Source organism: Solea solea, chromosome 12 (assembly GCF_958295425.1).
Source record: "Solea solea chromosome 12, fSolSol10.1, whole genome shotgun sequence".
NCBI lineage: Eukaryota > Metazoa > Chordata > Actinopteri > Pleuronectiformes > Soleidae > Solea > Solea solea.
The window spans coordinates 28,913,108-28,933,509 of NC_081145.1; the positions used below are offsets into that span (position 1 = coordinate 28,913,108).

A 20,402-nucleotide genomic window follows, 5' to 3' on the forward strand; every position below is an offset into this window, starting at 1 on the left:
AATCTGGATTATTTCAGTGAGAAATGAATGAATGAAAAATAAATTTTTTAAATGAATGGACCATGTAACCATGGAAACGAGCCTTTACTGCCACAGTCGATTGTAATCCTGGTCTCACACTGAGACAAATGACCATTCATTCATTCATTCATGCATTATTCATTGTTTACAATCAGTGACACAGTAAAAAATAATCTTTAATCCACAAAATAAGAATCAATCATATGAAGAATCCGCTGAAATGACTTATAATGAAATGGTGATTATTGCTCCACCGTTCTCATGTTAAAGTTTTTATAAAAAAGACAAACATTTGTGGGATGTCACAAATGTCTCCTTCAAAAATGTCGGCCGCATGAGGAGGAGGAGCTGGCCACCTGTGACACATTCTGCCAACATCCAGACTTCTATCCTCACCCTCCTCCCAAAGACGGACCTGCAGGCGTCCTCTGTCTGTCTGTCTGTGTCTGTCTGCAGCTCGAAACACTTTAACTTCACTGTAATTTAGTGTGTATTTTTTAAATTGATCAAACACACAAAGCTGTATTTTATAGTGGCAAATGAAGTTGTGTTTTAAAAATCTCCGTCTCTCTGTCTCCATCTCTGTCTGTCTCTCTCCGTCTCTGCGTCTCCGCCTTAGGCAGACATTTTTGTAAGGTGTGCAGTTAAAAGCTCAGGTGAGTTCTTACGTGTCCAGATCTGTCTCTCTGTGATGCAGCAGCAGGTAAGTTTTCACTCATTTTATTGTTAAACTAAAACATTAATTAATGTGACTTCATGTATGGATGATATTGACGAATGTTTAAAGTGATTCATATCTTTGATTCGTTACACTAAGTGAAGTGTTTTTATTGATGGTCAATTCACTTAAAATAACTTCACAATCAGAATGTTTTAAAAACAATCATGTCTTCATATGTTGAGTTAAAGTGAAGTCACTTTTCTTCATCAAATATGCTGTCAAACACAGACGAGATTAAAGTGTCCCGTTAAATATGAGGCTAAAGCACACAGGTTCAAACACGACACGGTCTGGCGATCAAAGTTCTTCAGTTTAAATTCAGCTGATCAAGAAAAACTTCCTCAAAGAAAATCAACTATGTATCAAAAGTACTGTGTCATAATCTCATTTTTGTAAAGTAAAAAACTATTTATTCCAGTCTGTGAACCTTGAACTTCTTCTGAAGCTTGTGAAAAGTCTTTGAAAAACATCTGAAGAAGTTTCCAGATTATCTGAATTTTTTTTCCTCCTTTTATAATAATATGATTCATGTATTTTCCTTTTATTAATATAAATGAAATGAAAGTACATTGAAGAGTGTGCAGGTTCTGATGATGATGATGAAGATGATGACTCATCTCAGCCGAGACTCAAACATTCCACTCAAATGACCCATCCGTCGCTTTAAAGACAAAACTGTTTAAACAGTTTAACGATATGTGACCAACAAACCCTAACCCACGAACCAGAGATACAGACCCAAGTCCTGGCCTGGTCTTGATCCTCAACTGGTTCTCGTCCTTCGGTGGTCCTGGTCTGCTATCACATCACAGCTTTGGCGTAATATTGTTAATAAATCTGACGTTTGCATTTTTTTCCAGAATCCATTAAAGACTTGAGTCCACAAAGACCTCAAGTCTTCAGAGAGCCAGATCCTCTGAAACCTGGTTCCACCAGAGACCAGACTTTGAGAAAACATGATCATGATCTTCATCTTCATCAGTGAGTTAAAGTTGATCTGATCCTCTGCCACTGGTCTAGTTTATCACTAAGTAGTAGTTGATTTAAAAAAAATGTTTGTCTATTCAGTTCTTCTCCCAGTGACACAGCTACAAATCATCCCAGAGCTTCACAAGCTTCAGGATCCTCAGGAGCTTCAGGATCCTCAGGGGCTTCAGGGGCTTCATGATCCTCAGTGGCTTCAGGAGCTTCAGAATCCTCAGTGGCTTCAGGAGCTTCAGGATCATCAGTGGCTTCAGGAGCTTCCAGGTCCTCAGCAGCTTCAAGATCTCCAGGAGCTTCAGGAGTTTCAGAAGCTTCAGAATCCTCAGGACATTCAGGAGCTTCAGTGGCTTCAGGATCCTCAGGAGCTTCAGGATCAGTGTAGCAGTGGTTTCTGTCGCCCTCAGCTGGGTGACCTGATGATCGGTCGAGCTTCTCACCTATCGACCTCATCAACCTGTGGTTTGGAGCAACCTCATCACTACTGCATCATCGGATACCTGGAGGTAACTTTGGAAACAAACACAACATCTACATACATGAAATGAAATCTAACATGTTTCACATAAAACCTGTTTTTCATCTTTTCTTTCTTTCTTTCTTTCTTAATTTCTTTTCATGCCTCTCAGTCGTAGCACATTAAACACACAGGTGGGAAACAACTAACTCTAACCTTTTCAAATATTTGCATGACACTGACATTTAAACAGAATTGTGAATCATTAGATGAGCAAAGTCAAGAATTCTGTGAATGAATGAATGAATGATATGAAGGATCATCTGTCACAGTTTTAACATTTGCAGAAACTTCTGTTTACATTTGACTTTGTATCAAATCACTCAAATATCATTCATGTGTAAGTAAAGCAGAGGAAAACCTGTGCCTGTTGTTTTCTTCTCACTCTGACATTTCTCTGGCTCATGTTCTTCCTTTCATACTGAAACATGTTCTGATCTGTCACTTCATTATCTTTGCATTTTTCTTCTCCTCTAGTTTCTACATTAAACCAGTGTTTCATCTCCATGTTACAGTCACACAAATCATCATTGTTTCACTTTACATGGTTTGGATAAAAGTGGATGTGCTGGTCATGTGATCAACTGTGTTTGAAAGTAACACATTAAAATGATGAGCCACTGCTATGCTACATCAACTCTGAAATTGTTCATTGCATTAATTACTCAAATAATTTTTATCAAGAGAAAAGTGATGTTTTCAGAATGAACATGGGGTTACCCCAGTTATCTCGTTACCTTTGTTACCCTAGTTACCTTTGTTACCCTAACCGTAGCTTGTAATTGGTCAGTGTGTGTTTATGGGTGGGGCTTAGCCATCAGTTAATTAATTGCAGACAAGCAGTAATTTGTTGTTAAGAGACTGTGTAAGAAAATCAATGATGATGAAAACGACTGAAAACACTATTGTTCTTCAGGAGGTGCAGAAATGTTTCACGTGTGACTCTCGTCTGCCGTACGATCGCTATAACAACCAGAACAGCCACCGCATCAAGAATGTCATCACAACCTTTGACCCTGAGAGAAAAATGCAGTGGTGGCAGTCTGAGAATGGTGAGTGACGGAGGAGCAGCATCATGTGACCAGTCGGTTATATAAAGTGTGACCAGTCGGTTATATAAAGTGTGACCAGTCGGTTATATAAAGTGTGCCCAATCGTATATAAAGTGTGACCAGTCAGTTGTATAAAGTGTGACCAGTCGGATATAAAGTGTGACCAGTCGGTTATATAAAGTGTGACCAGTCGGTTATATAAAGTGTGACCAGTCGGTTATATAAAGTGTGCCCAATCGTATATAAAGTGTGACTAGTCAGTTGTATAAAGTGTGACCAGTGAGGAGACAGGAGCAGCATCATGTGATGACCCTCATGTGTCTGCAGGTGTTCATCATGTCAGTATCCAGTTGGATCTGGAGACAGTTTTCCAGTTCAGTCACATGGTTCTCACCTTTAAGGTAAAGCACCTGTTTAGGTCAAAGGTCACACCTGGTTACTTTGTGATCTACTGACATGCATACACAGGGGTCAAAGGTCATAAAAAGTCATGTCACTTCCTGTTCTTGTTCCATGTAGAGTTTCCGTCCAGCCGCCATGTTGGTGGAGAGATCAAAGGACTTTGGACGGACGTGGAAAGTGTTACGTTATTTTGCCGACGACTGTTCGCTTCATTTCCCTTCAGTGTCCAGTGAGTCAGCTGACCGTGTCGATGACATCATCTGTGACAGCAGATACTCCGGGCCGGAACCATCCACTGATGGAGAGGTGACCCATATGGACTCTGTATATATATGTACAGTGGTCCCTCGTTTATCGCAGGGGTTACGTTCTAAAAATAACCCGCAACAGGCGAAATCCGTGAAGTAGTCAGCTTTATTTTTTACAATTATTATATATGTTTTAAGGCTGTAAAACCCCTCACCACACACTTTATACACTTTTCTCAGACAGACATTACCATTTTCTCACATTTCTCACTAGTTTAAACACTCTCAAAGTTCAAACCTTCATAGATTTTAAAACATAAAAGTATTATAGAATGAAACCAAAAATCAAAACTTGTTTTCAGGCTCAAATATTTGTTTGACAAAATAAAAATATAAACGTTTTCCGAGCTATTAGAACTAACAAATACAATTTTAATGATCAACCTACGAGGACACATAAGAAATTATTATGTGAGTCACACGTATTTCACAGTTCCTCTGACGATGCCGCGGCCTCTGTCTTTTTCCACTGAAGGCCTCAGTGCAGGTGTCTTTTGCCGAGTGAGGAACATAGTTATGGGAAGTTGTACGCAGAACACAATGCACGTTAGTACGCTGTAAAAAAAAAAGCATGCAAAGTTGTACTAAAAAAAAACAGCGAAACAGCAAGGCCGCGAAAGGTGAACCGCGTTATAGTGAGGGACGACTGTATACATGCACACAGAGTTTGTCCTCAAACACTGGAAAACTGCTGGAATGCAGGTTTATTTTATAAAGATTTTCACCTTTTGTTACTTTAATGTCCTGTGGTATTCATCCAATCATCCATCCATCTATTCATCCAATCATCCATCCATCATCCATCCTCTCTATGTCCGTCAGGTGGTGCTGAAAGCGCTGGATCCAATCTTTGAAATTCAAAGCCCTTATGCTCCAAATATCCAAGGTGAGCTTTAAAGTCAGAGAATCCTGTGTGTTGATTGGCTGCTGTTGTTATATGTTAAATATCATGCTAACTCTTTTGTGCTCAGATCTAATCACGCTAACAAACATTCGTGTGAACTTCACTCGTCTCTTCACGCTCGGTGACACCCTGCTGAGTCGCAAACGCAGAGACCCTGAGAACAAATATTACTACGCTCTTTATAACATGGTTGTACAAGGAAGCTGCTTCTGTCATGGACACGCCAGCCACTGCATGCCTGTGGACGCAAGACACACCCACACTGGCATGGTTGTTTTCTCATATACACACACACACACACATATGTATATGCTGATCTTTTCTTTAAAATGAGCTCAACGTAAACTCTTTGTTGTGCAGATTCATGGTCAGTGTGTTTGTCAGCACAACACAGCTGGAGAGAACTGTGACAGATGTCAGGAATTTCACCATGACTCCCCCTGGAGGCCAGGAGAAGGACACACAGCTGATGTGTGCAGGAGTCAGTTGAGATTTCATTCATTCATCAGTGTGACTTAGTTTTTGACAGTGTGACTTTTTTAGAATAAAATAGAATAGAATAGAAATATGTTATTCATCCCCGAGGGGAATTTTTTTAACATAGCAGCAATACAATTGTAGAACTTTCTAGCAGGAAAAGCTAACATTCTATCGATCTGTTTATTGTTATAATTGGTATTAAAGCACTGTTGCCTTTAAAGTGCATTATCAATGCATTTCTTGTTATATTAACCTTTGTATGTGCCTTTGTAAATCTTCTATCATCAGAACCTGTATGACGGTTGTACAACCTAACGGACAGTAATTATGCTGTCTAATTACTAACGGACTGCTGTCTAACTACTAACTGACTGCTGTCTAACTGCTGTTTAACTGCTGTCTAGCTACCGCTTACTGGGCCTGGAGGATGTAGTGGAGAGGATGATCGGGGTTATCCATGATGGAAAGCAGTTTATTCAGCATCCTCCTCTCCACTACTGTTTCCATGGTGTCCTGTTTGCAGCCGACGATGGAGCCGGCCTTCTTTATCAGTTTGTTGAGTTTGTTAGTTTCACTGGATCCAATGCTGCTCCCCCAGCACACCACAGCAAAGAACAGTGCGCTGGCCACAACAGACTAGTAAAATAACTCCAACATCTCGCTGCATACATCAAAGGATCGCAGCCTCCTCAGAAAGAAGAGCCTGCTCATCCCCTTCCTGTACACAGCACTGGTGTTAGCCTTCCAGTCCAGTCTGTTGTTCAGCATCACACCTAGGAATTTGTAGTCCTCCACCATCTCAATGTCCTCCCCCAGCACCCTCAATGGTTGTGGAGCTGTCCTCTTCCACCACCATCTCCTTGGTCTTGGTCCCATTCAGAATCAGGTGGTTTTCACTGGCCCACATCAAGTCAGCTACCATCCCTTTTTCACCCCACCTCCGCAGAGTCAAAGTGGCATGACACTGTCATATTGAAAGTCCGAGGTGTATATGGTGAACAGGAAGGGGGACAGCACAGTTCCCTGTGGGGCTCTTACATCACTAACCACCACATCAGACAAACCACAACCCAGTCGGACAAACTGTCTGCCTTTCAGGTAGTCAGTGATCCAGGAGATGGTGGAGTTTGGTCTCCAGCTTCCTCCTATAGGTGTCTTTGCTCTGCCTCAGCTTCTCCTTAAGGTCACGCTGTACCTTCCTCAGCTCCTCTTGGTCCCCATGTCTGAAGGCCTCTTTCTTTTTGTTGAGGAGAGTCTTCACATCTCTGGTAACCCAAGGTTTGTTGTTGGGAAAGCAATGGACAGTCCAGGCAGGGAGAACCGTGTGTTCACGGAACCTGATGTAATCTGTGATGCAGTCTGTCATGGAGTTGATGTCCTCCCCATGTGGCAAGCAGAGCGCATCCCAATCAGTCCTGCAGAGCCATGTCAGCCTCCTGTGTACTCCTTCTCACTGAGCGTGTGGCAACAGGAAGCCTCTTCACTACAGGGACATACCTGGGAGTCAGCTGGACCAAGTTGTGATCAGACAAGCCAAGGGGGGGAAGGGCAGTGGCTGTGTATGCATCCCTAGCATTTGCATACAAAAGGTCAATTGTTTTATTGTCTCTGGTGGGGCAGTCGACATATTGGTGGAAGGTTGGTAAAACAGAGTCCAGGTTGGTGTGGTTAAAGTCCCCAGTGATGGTGATAAATGCAGTCGGATGCTCTGTCTGTAATCTGGACACAGCAGAGTGGACACCGTCTACTGCTGCCGCTGCATCAGCTGAGGGAGGGATGTAGACAGCCACAACGATCATGGAGGTGTATTCCCTGGGGAGGTAGTATGGGCGCATTCCCACAGCCAAAAGTTCGATGTCCGGGCTACACAGACGCTCCTTCTCACAAACATGTCCGGGGTGACACCACTTCTCATTCACGTATACAGCAACGCCACCCCCCTTCTTCTTGCCGCTCAGCGCAGCATCTCTGTCCGCCCGCCCGTCTTAAAGCCCGGTACTGCGACGCTGTGCTCGGTGAAGTCTGAGTGCAGCCATGTCTCGGTGAAACACATGAGGCTGCTCTCCCTGAACACCCAGCTGGTCCTCACAAGCGCGCAGAGCTCGTCCATTTTGTTCCCCAGAGATCTCACATTCCCCTGATTATTGCAGGTACGGCTGGTTTGTACCTCCTCACTTTGGCTCTCACTTTGGCTCCGGCTCTGCAGCCCAGACGCTTCCGCTTCAGTTCCTTCGGAAGTTCGTGCCGTGCCGGCTCCCTCGTGCGATCAACTGGTCGCGTGTGTGAACAATGCTCCCGCTGCGCTGTGCGTCCGTCTCGCCACCAAAAAAAAAAGTAACAGAGCTACAGAAACTGCGCAAAAGTGACAGTGTGACTTAGTTTTTTGACAGTGTGACTTGGTTTTTTGACAGTTTTTGACAGTGTGATATTCACCTGTTTGTCTTCTTTCAGGATGTAACTGTCATGGTCACTCACACTCGTGTCATTTCGATGCTGCTCGTTTTGAGGCGACAGGCGGAGCGAGTGGTGGCGTGTGTGATAATTGTCTCAATGAGAGGACGGGGCCTCAGTGTGAACGATGTAGTCCTTTTCTTTATCGGGATCCTCAGAAAGCAGTGGAGGACCCGTACGCCTGCATACGTACGTATGATTGTGTTCTCGTTATACAGGTGACAGATGATGTTTTTCTGTGTGACAGCTTGATGATGTACTGTAACAGCTGCTTTCTCGTTTCAGCCTGTGACTGTGACACAGACGGTTCCCTTGGCGACGGTCTCTGTGATGGTCTGACTGGTCAGTGTGTCTGTAAACAGAACGTGGAGGGTCAGCGCTGTGATCGCTGCAAACACGGCTTCTTTGGCCTGAGTCCAGACAACGCGGCTGGTTGTCAAGGTGCCAAGTTTTGTTCATCACAACTCGTGTGAAACAAAATGGCTTGGCATAATTGTGTGTGTGTGTGTGTTTTTCAGCATGCAGGTGTCATCCTTTGGGAAGCGTTGGGTCATGTGATCAGCTGACAGGAAGTTGTGAATGTGAACATCTGGCGAGCGGGCCACTGTGCGATCAATGTGTGGTCAGTTATATCTGAAAAAATACATTAATAATACAAACAACAATAATAATGATACTTTTTATCTGTGTGTGTGTGTGTTCAGACAGGTTACTGGGGTTTAGGAACCTCTGTGTTCAGGTGTTCACCCTGTGACTGTGATGTGGGCGGAGCTCTCAGCAGCACGTATGTCCGCCACTATCAACAACATTTGTTTTTACAAAATCAAGGACACACAAGTTGCCATTGAGATTTCTTCTGTGCTACTAGGATGTTCCAGCTAGACTCAATTAATCCTGTTGCCAGGGTAATTGAGATAATCTCCGATACATTCTTTTTTGCAACAACCCTCCGGATTATGGATTAGATTCAGGATTAGATTCAGAGTTTAGGGTTAGAGTCGCAGTCCTGGATTAGAGCCACAATTTAGGATTAGAGTCACAGTCCTGGGTTAGAGCCACAGTCCTGGATTATACTCACAGTTCAGGATTAGAGTAACAGTTCTGGATTAGAGTCATAGTCCTGGATTTAAATCACAGTCCTGGATTAAACTCACAGTCCTGGATTGGACTCACAGACCAGGATTAGAGTCACAGTCCTTGATAAGAGTCACAATCCTGGATTAGAGTCACAGTTCAGGATAAGAGTCACAGTTCAGAATTAGAGTCACAGTCCTGGATTAGAGTCACAGTCCTGGATTAGAGTCACAGTTCGGATTCAGTGTTCTCTAACCCTCATCAATCTTATTGATTTGTTTTCTTTCTTATTCTGGTCTGTCTTCAGATGTCCTCCAGACGACGGACAGTGTCACTGTTTACCAAACATGATTGGTCGACGCTGCTCTGACCCCGCCCCCGGGTACTTCCTGCCTTCACTGGACTACTTCCTGTATGAGGCGGAGTTTGCTGCTCCTCTGCTTGAAGGAAGTTCTCCAACAAAAACTCCATCCTCATTTCTGGTAAACAACATTTTTTTACTGCAGTACTACTGTGTACTTACTAAGTATTACGTAGTACTGCAGTTAAACCCTGAACCACCAGACAAATACAGTATGCAGTATTTGTGTGTATTTTCAGGTGAATCCTCAGTGTGAGGAGTACTTCAGAAATCAGGGATTCCACTTTAAAATTTCAAATGGACGAATTGTTCTGGTTCAAAGGTCGCATGGATTTGTTCGCAGGAGGAGACAGGTAAGAGTTAAGACAGACAGGTAAGAGGTGAGACAGGTAACAAATGACACAAGTAAGAGGTGAGACAGACAGGTAAGAGGTGAGACGGACAGGTAAGAGGTGAGATAGGTGAGACAGGTAACAAATGAGACAGGTAAGAAGTGAGACAGGTAAGAGGTGAGACAGGTAAGAGGTGATGTCATACTGTTTGGACCAATCAGGTTGTTGATCCAGTCTTGTACTTGGACCTGCAGCAGTCCAGCATCCCTTCAGATACGGATCACACCGTGCAGGTCGTCGCGCGTCAGAGACCAACTAATCAGGAAGTGACCTGGACTGGCCTGGGATTGGTCAGAGTTTTGGAGGGGGCAGGTCTTCGCTTCACTGTGGATAATCTGCCGTCTTCTATGGATTACCAGCTTGTGATTCGCTATGAGCCGGAGGTGAGGAAATGGTGACAGTGAAAGCTCTGGTGCTGGTTGAGATTATGAATCAGAATCTTCACTGGTCACATAATTAATAATTAACTTAAGACAACTCACATACAGCAGCTTTAATGATGACATGAATGGTTTTATTTTGAAATCAGACTCCATCTGATTGGCTGGCTTCAGTCAGCATCATGATGCTGTCACCTGGTGACCACGGCTGCAGCAGTGAGCCAACAGGAAGTGAACGTGTGATTCTCTCCGGAAACTCCAGGTGAGAGAAAAGTCACAAATGTATAATTATGTGTTTGGTTATAATTTAATACTAAAGTCACAGTTTTGATGCATCATCATCATCATCAGAGCATGAACAACTAGACTGTTAGATCTGTTAGATCTCTTTGCTCCTCCACAGTCGTCTTCACCACACGTCTATGAACATGAAACACAGAAGAGAAAGGCCAAGAGAGAGATGAGGGAGAGACAGAAGAGAGACCATGAGCATGGGTTTAAGTAGCGTTTTCACGAGCATAGCACCTGGTGCCAGGTACTATTTTTAGTACCTGCTCCGGCAAGGTTCCAAGCGTGCTAGTAGGTACTATGCGATGATTGGTCAGACTGCCGGCTGCTGACTGGCCAGAGTCCCGTCACAGGAAGAGACTTCCCACACAACAGCGCCGAACAGTAGATCACTTAAAACTACTTAACAATCCTAAAAACGTGGGTAATCTCCAAAAACTACCAGGGAAACCTCTATATTTAACAGGAGTCTTTTAAAAGTGGAGTGGTGTATTTAGGGACAGCGCTGTCGATCGCGTGCGGCATCACAGACCGCTGTAGTCTGTGGAGTAGGAGGCTGTACTCTGGAGACGTGTGGACAGAAATCAAGCCGAACAGTGCCGGATTGTAGATAAATTAACTCCTTAACAATCCTAAAAACGTGGGTTAATCTCCAACAACTACAGAAGTGTGGTGTAAAGTCACTAGTCACTCGTGTGTGTGTGTGTGTGTATATAAAACGAAGTCACTGCAGTTTCATTCAGCCGTGCAGTGATGACTCCGCCCACGTTAAGTAGGTACTTTTTTGTAGTTGAGATGCAACCTAATCGTGCCGTGTTGTACAGTGATGTGAAAAAGTGTTTGCATGTCCGTCACACTTAAGGTAGAGTGGCTCAGTGGTTAAGACCGTTACCCTGTGTGCGAAACACATCATGGTCGCAGTGCTCGCAAGTTCGACTCCACCCCTGGCTGATTGTACTCAATTCCATTGTAAGTCGCTTTGGATAAAAGCGTCTGCTAAATGACATGTATTGTAATGTAATGTAACTTAAATGTTTCACATTATCAAACAAATTTAAATATTAGACAAAGATAAGTGATGATTTTATTTATTATGGGGAAAAACTATCCAAACCTACATGGCCCCATGTGAAAAAGTAATTGCCCCCCTTGTAAAATCATCAGATCACTGTGGTTAGTCACATTTTTTGGAAAATCGTACTTGCCACACCCAGGCCTGATTACTGCCAGACCTATTGAATCAAGAGACCACTTAAATAGAACCTGTCAGACAAAGTGAAGTCGGCCAAAAGATCCCAAAAAAAGGAAGACGACATGCCACCATCTAAAGTCAAATTCAGGAACAAATGAGAAACAAAGTAATTGACATCTATCAGTCTGGAAAAGGTTACAAAGACCTTTCTAAAGCCTAGAGACTCCAGAGAACCATGGTGAGGGCCATTATTTACAAATGGAGAAAACATGGAACAGAGGGCAACCTTCCCATGAGTGGCCAGCCAACAAGAAATATCCCAATAGCGCAGCAACGACTCATCTAAGAGGTCACAAAAGAACCCAGAACAACATCTAAAGAACTGCAGGCCTCACTCAGTGTTCATGACTCCACCATAAGAAAGAGACTGGGCAAAAATGGCCTGCATGGCAGAGTTGATAAAAGAACTGGATTAATTCAGCATATGCCTCAGCATTTGAGGCCTCTTCTTCCTCTGTTTCCACACCCGCGGGCTCCGTAGTGATAATCCCTTTCAGGCCTTGCAGCCGGAGGTGGCCCAAAAACTTAATCTCCCATAGTTCGTTATTCTTTTCATCAAAAAAAGCGCAGTATCTTGACTTACTCTGGGCCCATAACCTGTTGACAGAGTAGACGCAGCGACATGACTGACTTCCAACACACAGCAACAGCTGCGCTCACTCAAGGTGATTTATTCGACACCAATCACAACACAGGTACACACCCACATCAATAATCACAGAGGTCAGAGTCCAATCAGTTCAATAAAGGAAAAAAAACAATCAATAAAGAAAACAAAAAACAAAAACAGCAGTACTGCATTCGGTCCTTAACTAAACAAAAACATAATACACATTGAGAGCACGCATTTAACAAAAGAGCTGGGGGGTATTCCAGAAAGCGGGTTATGTGAGAATTCTGAGTTTGTTAACCCTGAAATGAGGGAAACTCTGAGTTATCCGTTCCAGAAAGAGAGGTAACGTAAACTCTGGGTCTGTTACTGCGGTAACTTACTCTGTGAACATAACCTGCTCGCTGGCAGGTTTACTATAAGAAACCCAGAGTTTCTACCTGTCTCCTCCCACACGAAGAAAGCAGTTAGACATGGATTGCCCATTCATTAGAAATCCAATCGACATCGAAGCCGTATTTATTAGAAATGCATTACGTCGTGAGAGAATCTTACGACGTAAAAATAAAAGACAAATTCACATGTGATTTGGTTCTTCTTTATTCTCTAAAAGTACAATTGCAACAGTCAGGATTTGTAATATAGTTCCAACTATTAACATATTTCACATATTCACCTGTTTCACCATGACAATGCACCCACCTCAACTGGTGTTCAAGTAATAGAATTTCCAAGTCTGTTTTTCTGATTTGCCGGTCCAGGTACACCATTTCTTTCTCGGTTTTTTGAATGGTTTTCATTAGGTGCACCCTTTACAACTCTTTTACCGGCAACTCGGAAACATATGGACGACATTTAATTCCTGCAGTTCTACATACAGAATTAACATGGTATTGACCGAAAATCTCACTGTGTCAAGCTGTGCTCTAGAAGTTGATGGACCCTCCTCTTGGTGATGCCCAACCATGTTCTGTTGAAGGACAAGAATGTGCTTGTTTGTTCATTATCTATGCTCATCACTTCAGTGTACATGTCAAACTCCAAATTCCACTCAAGAATGTAAATGAATATGAATGGGTAGAGCAGTGCCAGTAGCTATACATAATCATAAGACACACTTCAGTAGGCCCCTCCGGAACTCTCCCTGTGGCAGCAGACAGCGTTTCCTCATCATCATCGTCCTCCTCCACCTCCTCCTCCTGTGATGCAGGAAAAGATACTGTTTGAACTACCATCTGAGGCAAGATCTGGAATACTTACAGCTGCAGGGTTAACAATTGTTTCTGTCGGAGGCTGAACCAGGCAGATGACACCATCCACAACTGTTGGGTGGGTGGATATATATTTGTTAAAAAGTAGGCGATATATATATATATATATATATATATATAAGTTTTATTTTTAAAAAAGACATAAGTGTATACTTGCATCTGATGTAGGCACTTGTGACAGGGGGCATGGGGGTGACAGGTTCAGATGAGCTTCCCCCGGGGATGCCTTCAGCCACAGGGCGACCCCTGTATTGGCTGAGAGCCAGCTCCTCAGCCTCTGACAGAGGTGGTGGAGGTGGCCCTCCACCTGTTTTTCGGGCCTCTGCCTTCTTTCTGTTGGCTGAGCAGAACTCAATGTTTGCAATCTGAATTAATATTTACGTTACGTTTAATAGCCTAAGCCAATTAAAAATTAAAAAATAAATCAAAGTGAGGTGCAATCATAGCCTAGCAAAATATGCCTTACCTTTTTGAATGATGTTTTTATGTTTCATTTTGAGCTGCTTCCAAGTCCTCCTTTCTCCTGTTGGATTGCACCTAAATGAAAAACTCAGATTTCATTCCTACTTATATTCATAACTATAGGCTATGCTACGATCTTACGGTTAAATGTTACGTCAATGGAATAGTACATTCAAACTTACGCGTTGACTCAGGCAGCAATTTTCTCCCATGCGGTCTCTCTCTCCTTCGCTAATGCAGCTGTGTTGCATTTGCGGCGAAATATGTGCTCATATTCTCCGTAGCCCAGCAAAAGGATCTCCAACTCCTTCGCACTGAAATAAGTTGATCTTTTTTTTTTTCTCAGTTGTCATGGTGACTCGTGGTATCGGGGCTCCATTGATGATGGCTTTTTATAGTGGTTGTGCACGCGCGTACCTCGAGGTTAACATACTCAGAGTTGATTGAACTAACTCAGATCAGCTGTTCTGGAACCGGATATTCAGAGTTTCCCGACTCAGAGTAAGTCAACTCAGAGTTCAGGGATAGACTCAGAGTTTGTTGAACCTGCTTTCTGGAATACCCCCCCGGAGCTGGTGTCAATCCAGCTGACATGAGTCAAACCCTGGACCGGTCAACAACCCCAGAGAAAGCACCTTTTTGAACTTTCCTGTCCCCTTATCTTCATGTCTTTTGTTTCCTTGTCTCCAGGACAAGTCTTCTGGACTCCACAGTGTGTCTCAGTGCAGGTGCTGTCTACTTTGTGGACGTAGTCTTTCAAAAACAAAGTGGATCAGATGGATCGTTCATCCTGATTGACTCGGTGAGTCAGTCTGCATATGCTCAGAATGTTCAGTCCGCTGAACACGGCAGGTGACAAAATCACTTTTCTGCTTTCAATTCCAGATTGGTCTGGTTCCTAGAATTGAGTCCGTCCAGAACTTCTGCTCTCAGACTCACTTGGAATCATTTCGCCGGTGTGTTGGATTGGCTGCTGAGCTCGACCCGCAGGTGTCACTACCAGAACTTTGTGAAGGACTTATCAAGAGCATGTCGGCTCACATCCACCACGGAGCAGTTGGTTGGTCCCACATCTCAACAGTGTCAAATCATACTGTGTCTTCAAAAAGTTTTCATTCTCTGCACTTCCTGTGGTCAGTTTGCAGGTGTGACCTCATTGGCTCTGTTGGACCATCCTGCAGTAAACTGGGCGGCTTCTGTAAATGTAAGCCGAATGTGATTGGCCGTTGCTGTGATACCTGCGCACCATTGACCTTTGGCTTTGGACCCGATGGCTGCAAACGTAAGAAACTCTGAATATTTGGACACGTTGTATAAGATGCAGTGACATTTGCAAAAGTTGTGTTTGTTTGTTTGTTTGTTTGTTTGCAGCATGTCAGTGTGACACTCGCGGTTCAGTCGCGCCGCTGTGTGATCAGGTCAGAGGTCAGTGTGCGTGTCGTTCAGAGGTGACGGGCCAACACTGTGATCGCTGTCGGGCCGGATTCTGGGGTTTCCCTCTGTGTCGACTCTGTGACTGTAACGGATTATCAGAGGAGTGCGACGACGGGACGGGACAATGTCGCAATTGCAGAGAGAACACTGCTGGACCACAATGTGACAGGTTATAGATCATATACAGTATATATATATATGTATGTATATATGTATATATATGACACTTATACAATATATGACACTTATACAATTATATGACACTTAGATAATAATATATGACACATGGATATGGTATGGTATATAAAATACCTGACAAGATATAACAACATTTATGTGTAATATATAACGTATGACATATAACAAACTAACATGTTAAATACATGACTCACATATAACAGCTGTGTTGATCTGTGTTTATACAAATATACATGTTTATGAAAGCTCCATAAAATAATTTCCTTTTTAATCCTCAAATCCTCCCTGATGACACTTGTTTCACTGATGTAGGTGTGTGGATGGTTACTATGGAAACCCTGCATCCAGACAGACCTGTGAACCCTGTTTGTGTCCAGATATTCGGGGCAGTGGACGATTCTTTGCCACTTCCTGCCAACATGACCCACAATCCATCAGTTTGATGTGTAACTGCAGGGAAGGGCACACAGGTGAGACATGACTTACTGACTGACTCAGGTGAGGATCGGGACCGACTAAGGTGAGGTTCGGGACCGTCTCAGGTGAGGGTCGGGACCGTCTCAGGTGAGGGTCGGGACGTCTCAGGTGAGAGTAGGGACCGACTCAGGTGAGGGTCAGCACCCTGAACCCTCAGGTGAGGATCGGGACTGACTCAGGTGAGGGTCGGGACCCTGAACCCTCAGGTGAGGATTGGGACCATCTCAGGTGAGGATCGGGACCGACTAAGGTGAGGGTCGGGACCGTCTCAGGTGAGGGTCGGGACCGTCTCAGGTGAGGGTCGGGACGTCTCAGGTGAGAGTAGGGACCGACTCAGGTGAGGGTCAGGACCGACTCAGGTGAGATCTAGGTCCTCAGCTCAGGCCGCTGTCAGACAGGCGAGTGAAAAATGATTCAGGGATTTCAGACATGTGAACACGAGAGGGACAAACATGAACCTTTAAAACACATGAAATTACCTTTCAGGGTCACGATGTGACAGATGCGCCCCTGGTTACTATGGCGACCTGACTTTGCCCAAAATCAGCTGTGAAGAGTGTCATTGTAACAACAACATCAACCCAGAAGACCGTGACGCCTGCGACACCCTGACGGGTGAATGTCTGCGCTGCCTCCACAACACGATGGGAACAAGCTGCCAAAGCTGCAAACCTGGTTACTACGGCAATGCTCTGGTGCAAGACTGCAAAGGTATGGTTACAATAATATGAGATGAAAACTTATGAAAAATACAACAACCAAAATAAATTCAGCTTTGTTCATGCAACATATTTTGGACACACAAATGGGATACACAGAATACACGGAAAAAAAGCACTGTGGAGAAGACAGGAGGCGCTGAAGATGCTGTGACCAGGACGGACAGGATCATTATTCCTCAGTTTAGACAAATGATATTAATAAGAAAGATTATAAAGTAAATCTAAAAATAGTTGAAAGAATGAGGCTGATGTGATGTGTGTGTGTGTGTGTGTGTGTGTGTGTGACTGACTGACTGACTGACACATGTATCACAGAATGTTCCTGTGACCGTCGTGGAACCAAAGTGATTCATTGTCCTCTGGGAAGCTCCTGTTTCTGTGATGAGAGGACAGGACAGTGTCCATGCAGGACAGGAGTGATGGGTGTCCTCTGTGACACATGTGAAGATGGATACTGGAACCTGGACGGATCGTCAGGATGCCAGCCCTGCGGCTGTGATCCGGTAAACTCCGCCTCCATCATATGCAACAAGGTAATGGCCTCATTCAGTTTTCTAGTACACTTCTTGGAACACGTGTCTTCAAAGGACAATGACTAATAATCACTGTGATGCCTCCAGGTGACAGGACAGTGTCCTTGTCTTCCTGAATTTGGAGGGAGACAATGTGATGAATGTGGAGAAAATCACTTTGGGAATCCTGACCTGCAGTGTATCTGTGAGGGATCAGTCAAATGCACACATTCATGTTCAGTGTGGTCTTGCTGCTTTTTAATTCTTCACATCATCTTCTCAGCGTGTGAGTGTAACCTGGAGGGAACCGAGCGTCCGTCATGTGACCCTGAAACAGGTGAATGTCTCTGTCGAGCTGGTGCCACAGGTATCTTGTGTGATGAATGCGCCTCTGGCAACATGTCGGCGTTCCCAGTTTGCGAGGAGTGCCACCCCTGCACTGCCATTTGGGCTGATAGTGTCACAGATGTCCAACGAGCTGCTCAGAGGATGATGACTTTAATCCCTCGCTACGATGGCGACCTACAGCCCAGAGTCAGTCGCCAACAGCAGTGGACGCTGCAGATGCACTTAATGCTGGACAGCCTCGCCAACCTGACAGGACTCTCCCAGCAGAAAGTGAAGAAGGCGGAAAAGATTTGTGTGAAAATTGGGTAAGTTCAGTTCAGTTCACGCCCAGGCGCTGCGTGATTAACTCTTCAACAGCTGAGGAGTTCTGTGATAGATTTATTTCTTCTGCTCCTCCATTGGACATACTGCACAACCTAAGCGTTGATGAACTGTCTTGTATGTTCAATTCCGTGTGCTGTTCAATTCTTGACTCTATTGCGCCCTTAAAGAATGCATCCCAGCCTTGGCTTAATGACACAACCCGTATGCTTAGGCGAGAGTGCAGGTGCGCAGAGACGCGTTGGAAAAAGGATAATCTTCATGTTTCTCTGGGTATCTTAAGAGCTAGTTTGGATAACTATCAGAAAGCAGTTAAGTGTGCTAAAGCTGAGTATATGTCAAATATGATATCGATGAATATGCACAAACCCCAGGTTCTTTTACTATGTTAAAGCGCCTGGTAAACCCAAGTGAATCTAGCAGTATCGTGCCATCTGAATCATTATGTGAACGCTTTCTTACATTTTTAAGATTTCTGCGATCCGAGATTCAACACAGCCTTGCACTGCTGCAGACCCCTCTATTAACCCTGTCTGTTCTGCAGTTTTTGAGCACTTTGACCCCGTGTCTCTATTTGGTGTGTCAAATATTGTGCAACAGTTAACACCCTCTGCTTGCCCACTTCCTCCTAAAATATTGAAAGATGCCTTTGATGTGGTTGGGCCTTATATAATGAGCATTATTAATTCCTCATTGATGTCAGGTTGTGTCCCAAATGCATTTAAGCATGCTATTGGCAGCCTTTGTTAAAAAAACACAACCTAGATCGTGAAACACTATCTAACTATAGGCCTATTTCTAAGCTCCCCTTTCTGTCCAAAATATTGGAGAAATTGGTTTATGTGCAAATCCAAAACTACCTGGAAGCTAATAGCCTTTTGGAAAAATTTCAGTCTGGTTTTAAAGGGGACATATTATACCCTATTTCCCCCATTAAAATAGTTCCCTGGTGTCCTAATGAACATGTCAGTGACATGCTTTGGTCAAAATACCATAAGGATGAAGCATCATAGCAGTTCAATAACCCTGCTAAACCCGCCCCTTTCAGAACGCTCGGTTTTCGTGCATGGTCCCTTTATATGCAAATGAGACACAGGCAAACACACACCCACTTCTTCCAGGGGGTTTCTGATTTGTCCTCTTTACAGCGCTTTACAGCTCTATTCGTCTCCCCCTCCCTCCACTAGTTCTCTGACAATATCAACATGCAGTGCCGGCCCTGAGTAATTTGGTGCCCTAGGCAAGATTTTAGCTGGCGCCCCCTTGCATCGCAGCAGTCAATTTCCCAATCAACTTTCAAACAATCACACAGAAACTGCATGTGTGTATTCAAGATTTTATTTCTTTGAGTAAAAAATATCACACCAAATAAAAACTAAAGAAAGAAACAAGTGGTAAAATAAAAAAGGACAGGAGCACCTGATGCTGTGTCACTGGGGCTGGTACTGAAATATTTTAAACGTTCATCTGAAGAGAGAAGAGAAGTATATGTGACGACTGCATGTTACATTTTAATAAAGAAACAGATGCTTGGTGTGCTATACATGAGACTAATATAGACTAATAATGAAAATGTGATGAGATTCATTCAACTTTATTGTCATTGCAATGCAATTCAGTCTAACCAGAGTGCAAAAACCAGTAAAGTGCAGTGAAATGAATATATATATGTATATATAGCCTATGAATGATATGGGAAAGCTAAGGTATGAAATATTAACAGTAATACACTTTAACTGCACTTTAACACTGATGTAAACTTTAACAAACATAAACTGTGACACATAAAACCAAAGGCTTACAACCACCCTATTACAAAGGGGATGGACAACTAAAAGCCTTTTAGCTGACATACAAGCAGGAAAGACACCTGTAAAATAACACCTGAACAGGCCTAACGTTAAGTTTCCAAACGTCCCTGATGAATTTAAGGTGGAGTAACATTAACACACGTCCACTCAGCTATTTAGTGATTATTAAACAATGTTGCTATCGTCCCAAGTAAGCTAGCAAGCTAACACTCTGCTCCAACAACGGTAACTACGATGCATTAAACTAATCATTTCATGCACTTCATCACATTGACATTACTGTACCTCTATCTTTTTCACGTTTTTCTTCCTCTTCTTTCCTTCTTTTCCTTCCTTGGGCGCCGGGTGGCTTCAGTCTTTTGGACATAATTCCGATACAGTGTCATTAATCTTTTTCTTCGTCTCTGGGTCACGGTCTGTTCAGATTCAGGCAGCTGGCCTCTTGACCCCGCCCTCCTCACAGAGGGCAGGTACAGAGCGACGGCTCGTTCCACCCAGAAAAAAGGCTTCTGCATTATTTAATAGTCTTTGCTATGACTTTATGTTGCTGTGGGCTTATATAATATTTCGAAATAAAAGTAATAATGGCACTGGTAAAAAAAAAAAGAAGTAGTATTTATAATAAGAAAAAAATAATTACATTTTCTCTGTC

General features: G+C 43.5%; 1 protein-coding gene and 1 long non-coding RNA gene across 5 annotated transcripts in view; one reads left to right on the plus strand and one right to left on the minus strand.

The window, feature by feature from the left end:
• The first annotated feature begins 33 nt into the window (after positions 1–33).
• The window catches only part of lamb4 (laminin, beta 4), a 30,614-nt gene continuing 10,245 nt past the window's right edge, over positions 34–20,402 (plus strand). For 2 of the 4 annotated variants that reach the window (XR_009241900.1, XM_058646484.1), the window contains exons 1-25: positions 668–724; positions 1,603–1,723; positions 1,811–2,229; positions 3,157–3,292; positions 3,620–3,693; positions 3,812–4,000; positions 4,825–4,888; positions 4,974–5,176; positions 5,267–5,387; positions 7,838–8,026; positions 8,123–8,278; positions 8,356–8,459; positions 8,542–8,621; positions 9,219–9,393; positions 9,512–9,625; positions 9,859–10,047; positions 10,194–10,306; positions 14,618–14,729; positions 14,813–14,987; positions 15,066–15,209; positions 15,299–15,530; positions 15,872–16,029; positions 16,523–16,747; positions 17,074–17,291; positions 17,379–17,923. Coding sequence is in view for 3 of the 4 variants with exons in the window: in XM_058646484.1 (XP_058502467.1) it covers positions 1,699–1,723; positions 1,811–2,229; positions 3,157–3,292; positions 3,620–3,693; positions 3,812–4,000; positions 4,825–4,888; positions 4,974–5,176; positions 5,267–5,387; positions 7,838–8,026; positions 8,123–8,278; positions 8,356–8,459; positions 8,542–8,621; positions 9,219–9,393; positions 9,512–9,625; positions 9,859–10,047; positions 10,194–10,306; positions 14,618–14,729; positions 14,813–14,987; positions 15,066–15,209; positions 15,299–15,530; positions 15,872–16,029; positions 16,523–16,747; positions 17,074–17,291; positions 17,379–17,923 (4,160 nt within the window). In the remaining variant the exon portion in view is untranslated. Of the gene's footprint in view, positions 725–1,602; positions 1,724–1,810; positions 2,230–3,156; positions 3,293–3,619; positions 3,694–3,811; positions 4,001–4,824; positions 4,889–4,973; positions 5,177–5,266; positions 5,388–7,837; positions 8,027–8,122; positions 8,279–8,355; positions 8,460–8,541; positions 8,622–9,218; positions 9,394–9,511; positions 9,626–9,858; positions 10,048–10,193; positions 10,307–14,617; positions 14,730–14,812; positions 14,988–15,065; positions 15,210–15,298; positions 15,531–15,871; positions 16,030–16,522; positions 16,748–17,073; positions 17,292–17,378; positions 17,924–20,402 lie in introns of all 4 variants that reach the window. The other 2 variants (XM_058646486.1, XM_058646485.1) reach the window with 2 other exon arrangements.
• On the minus strand, positions 13,636–14,617 carry LOC131470577 (uncharacterized). The gene is made up of 3 exons (XR_009241901.1): positions 14,110–14,617; positions 13,932–14,002; positions 13,636–13,805 (listed from the first exon to the last, which is right to left on the minus strand). It is a non-coding gene; the product is annotated as an uncharacterized LOC131470577 (long non-coding RNA).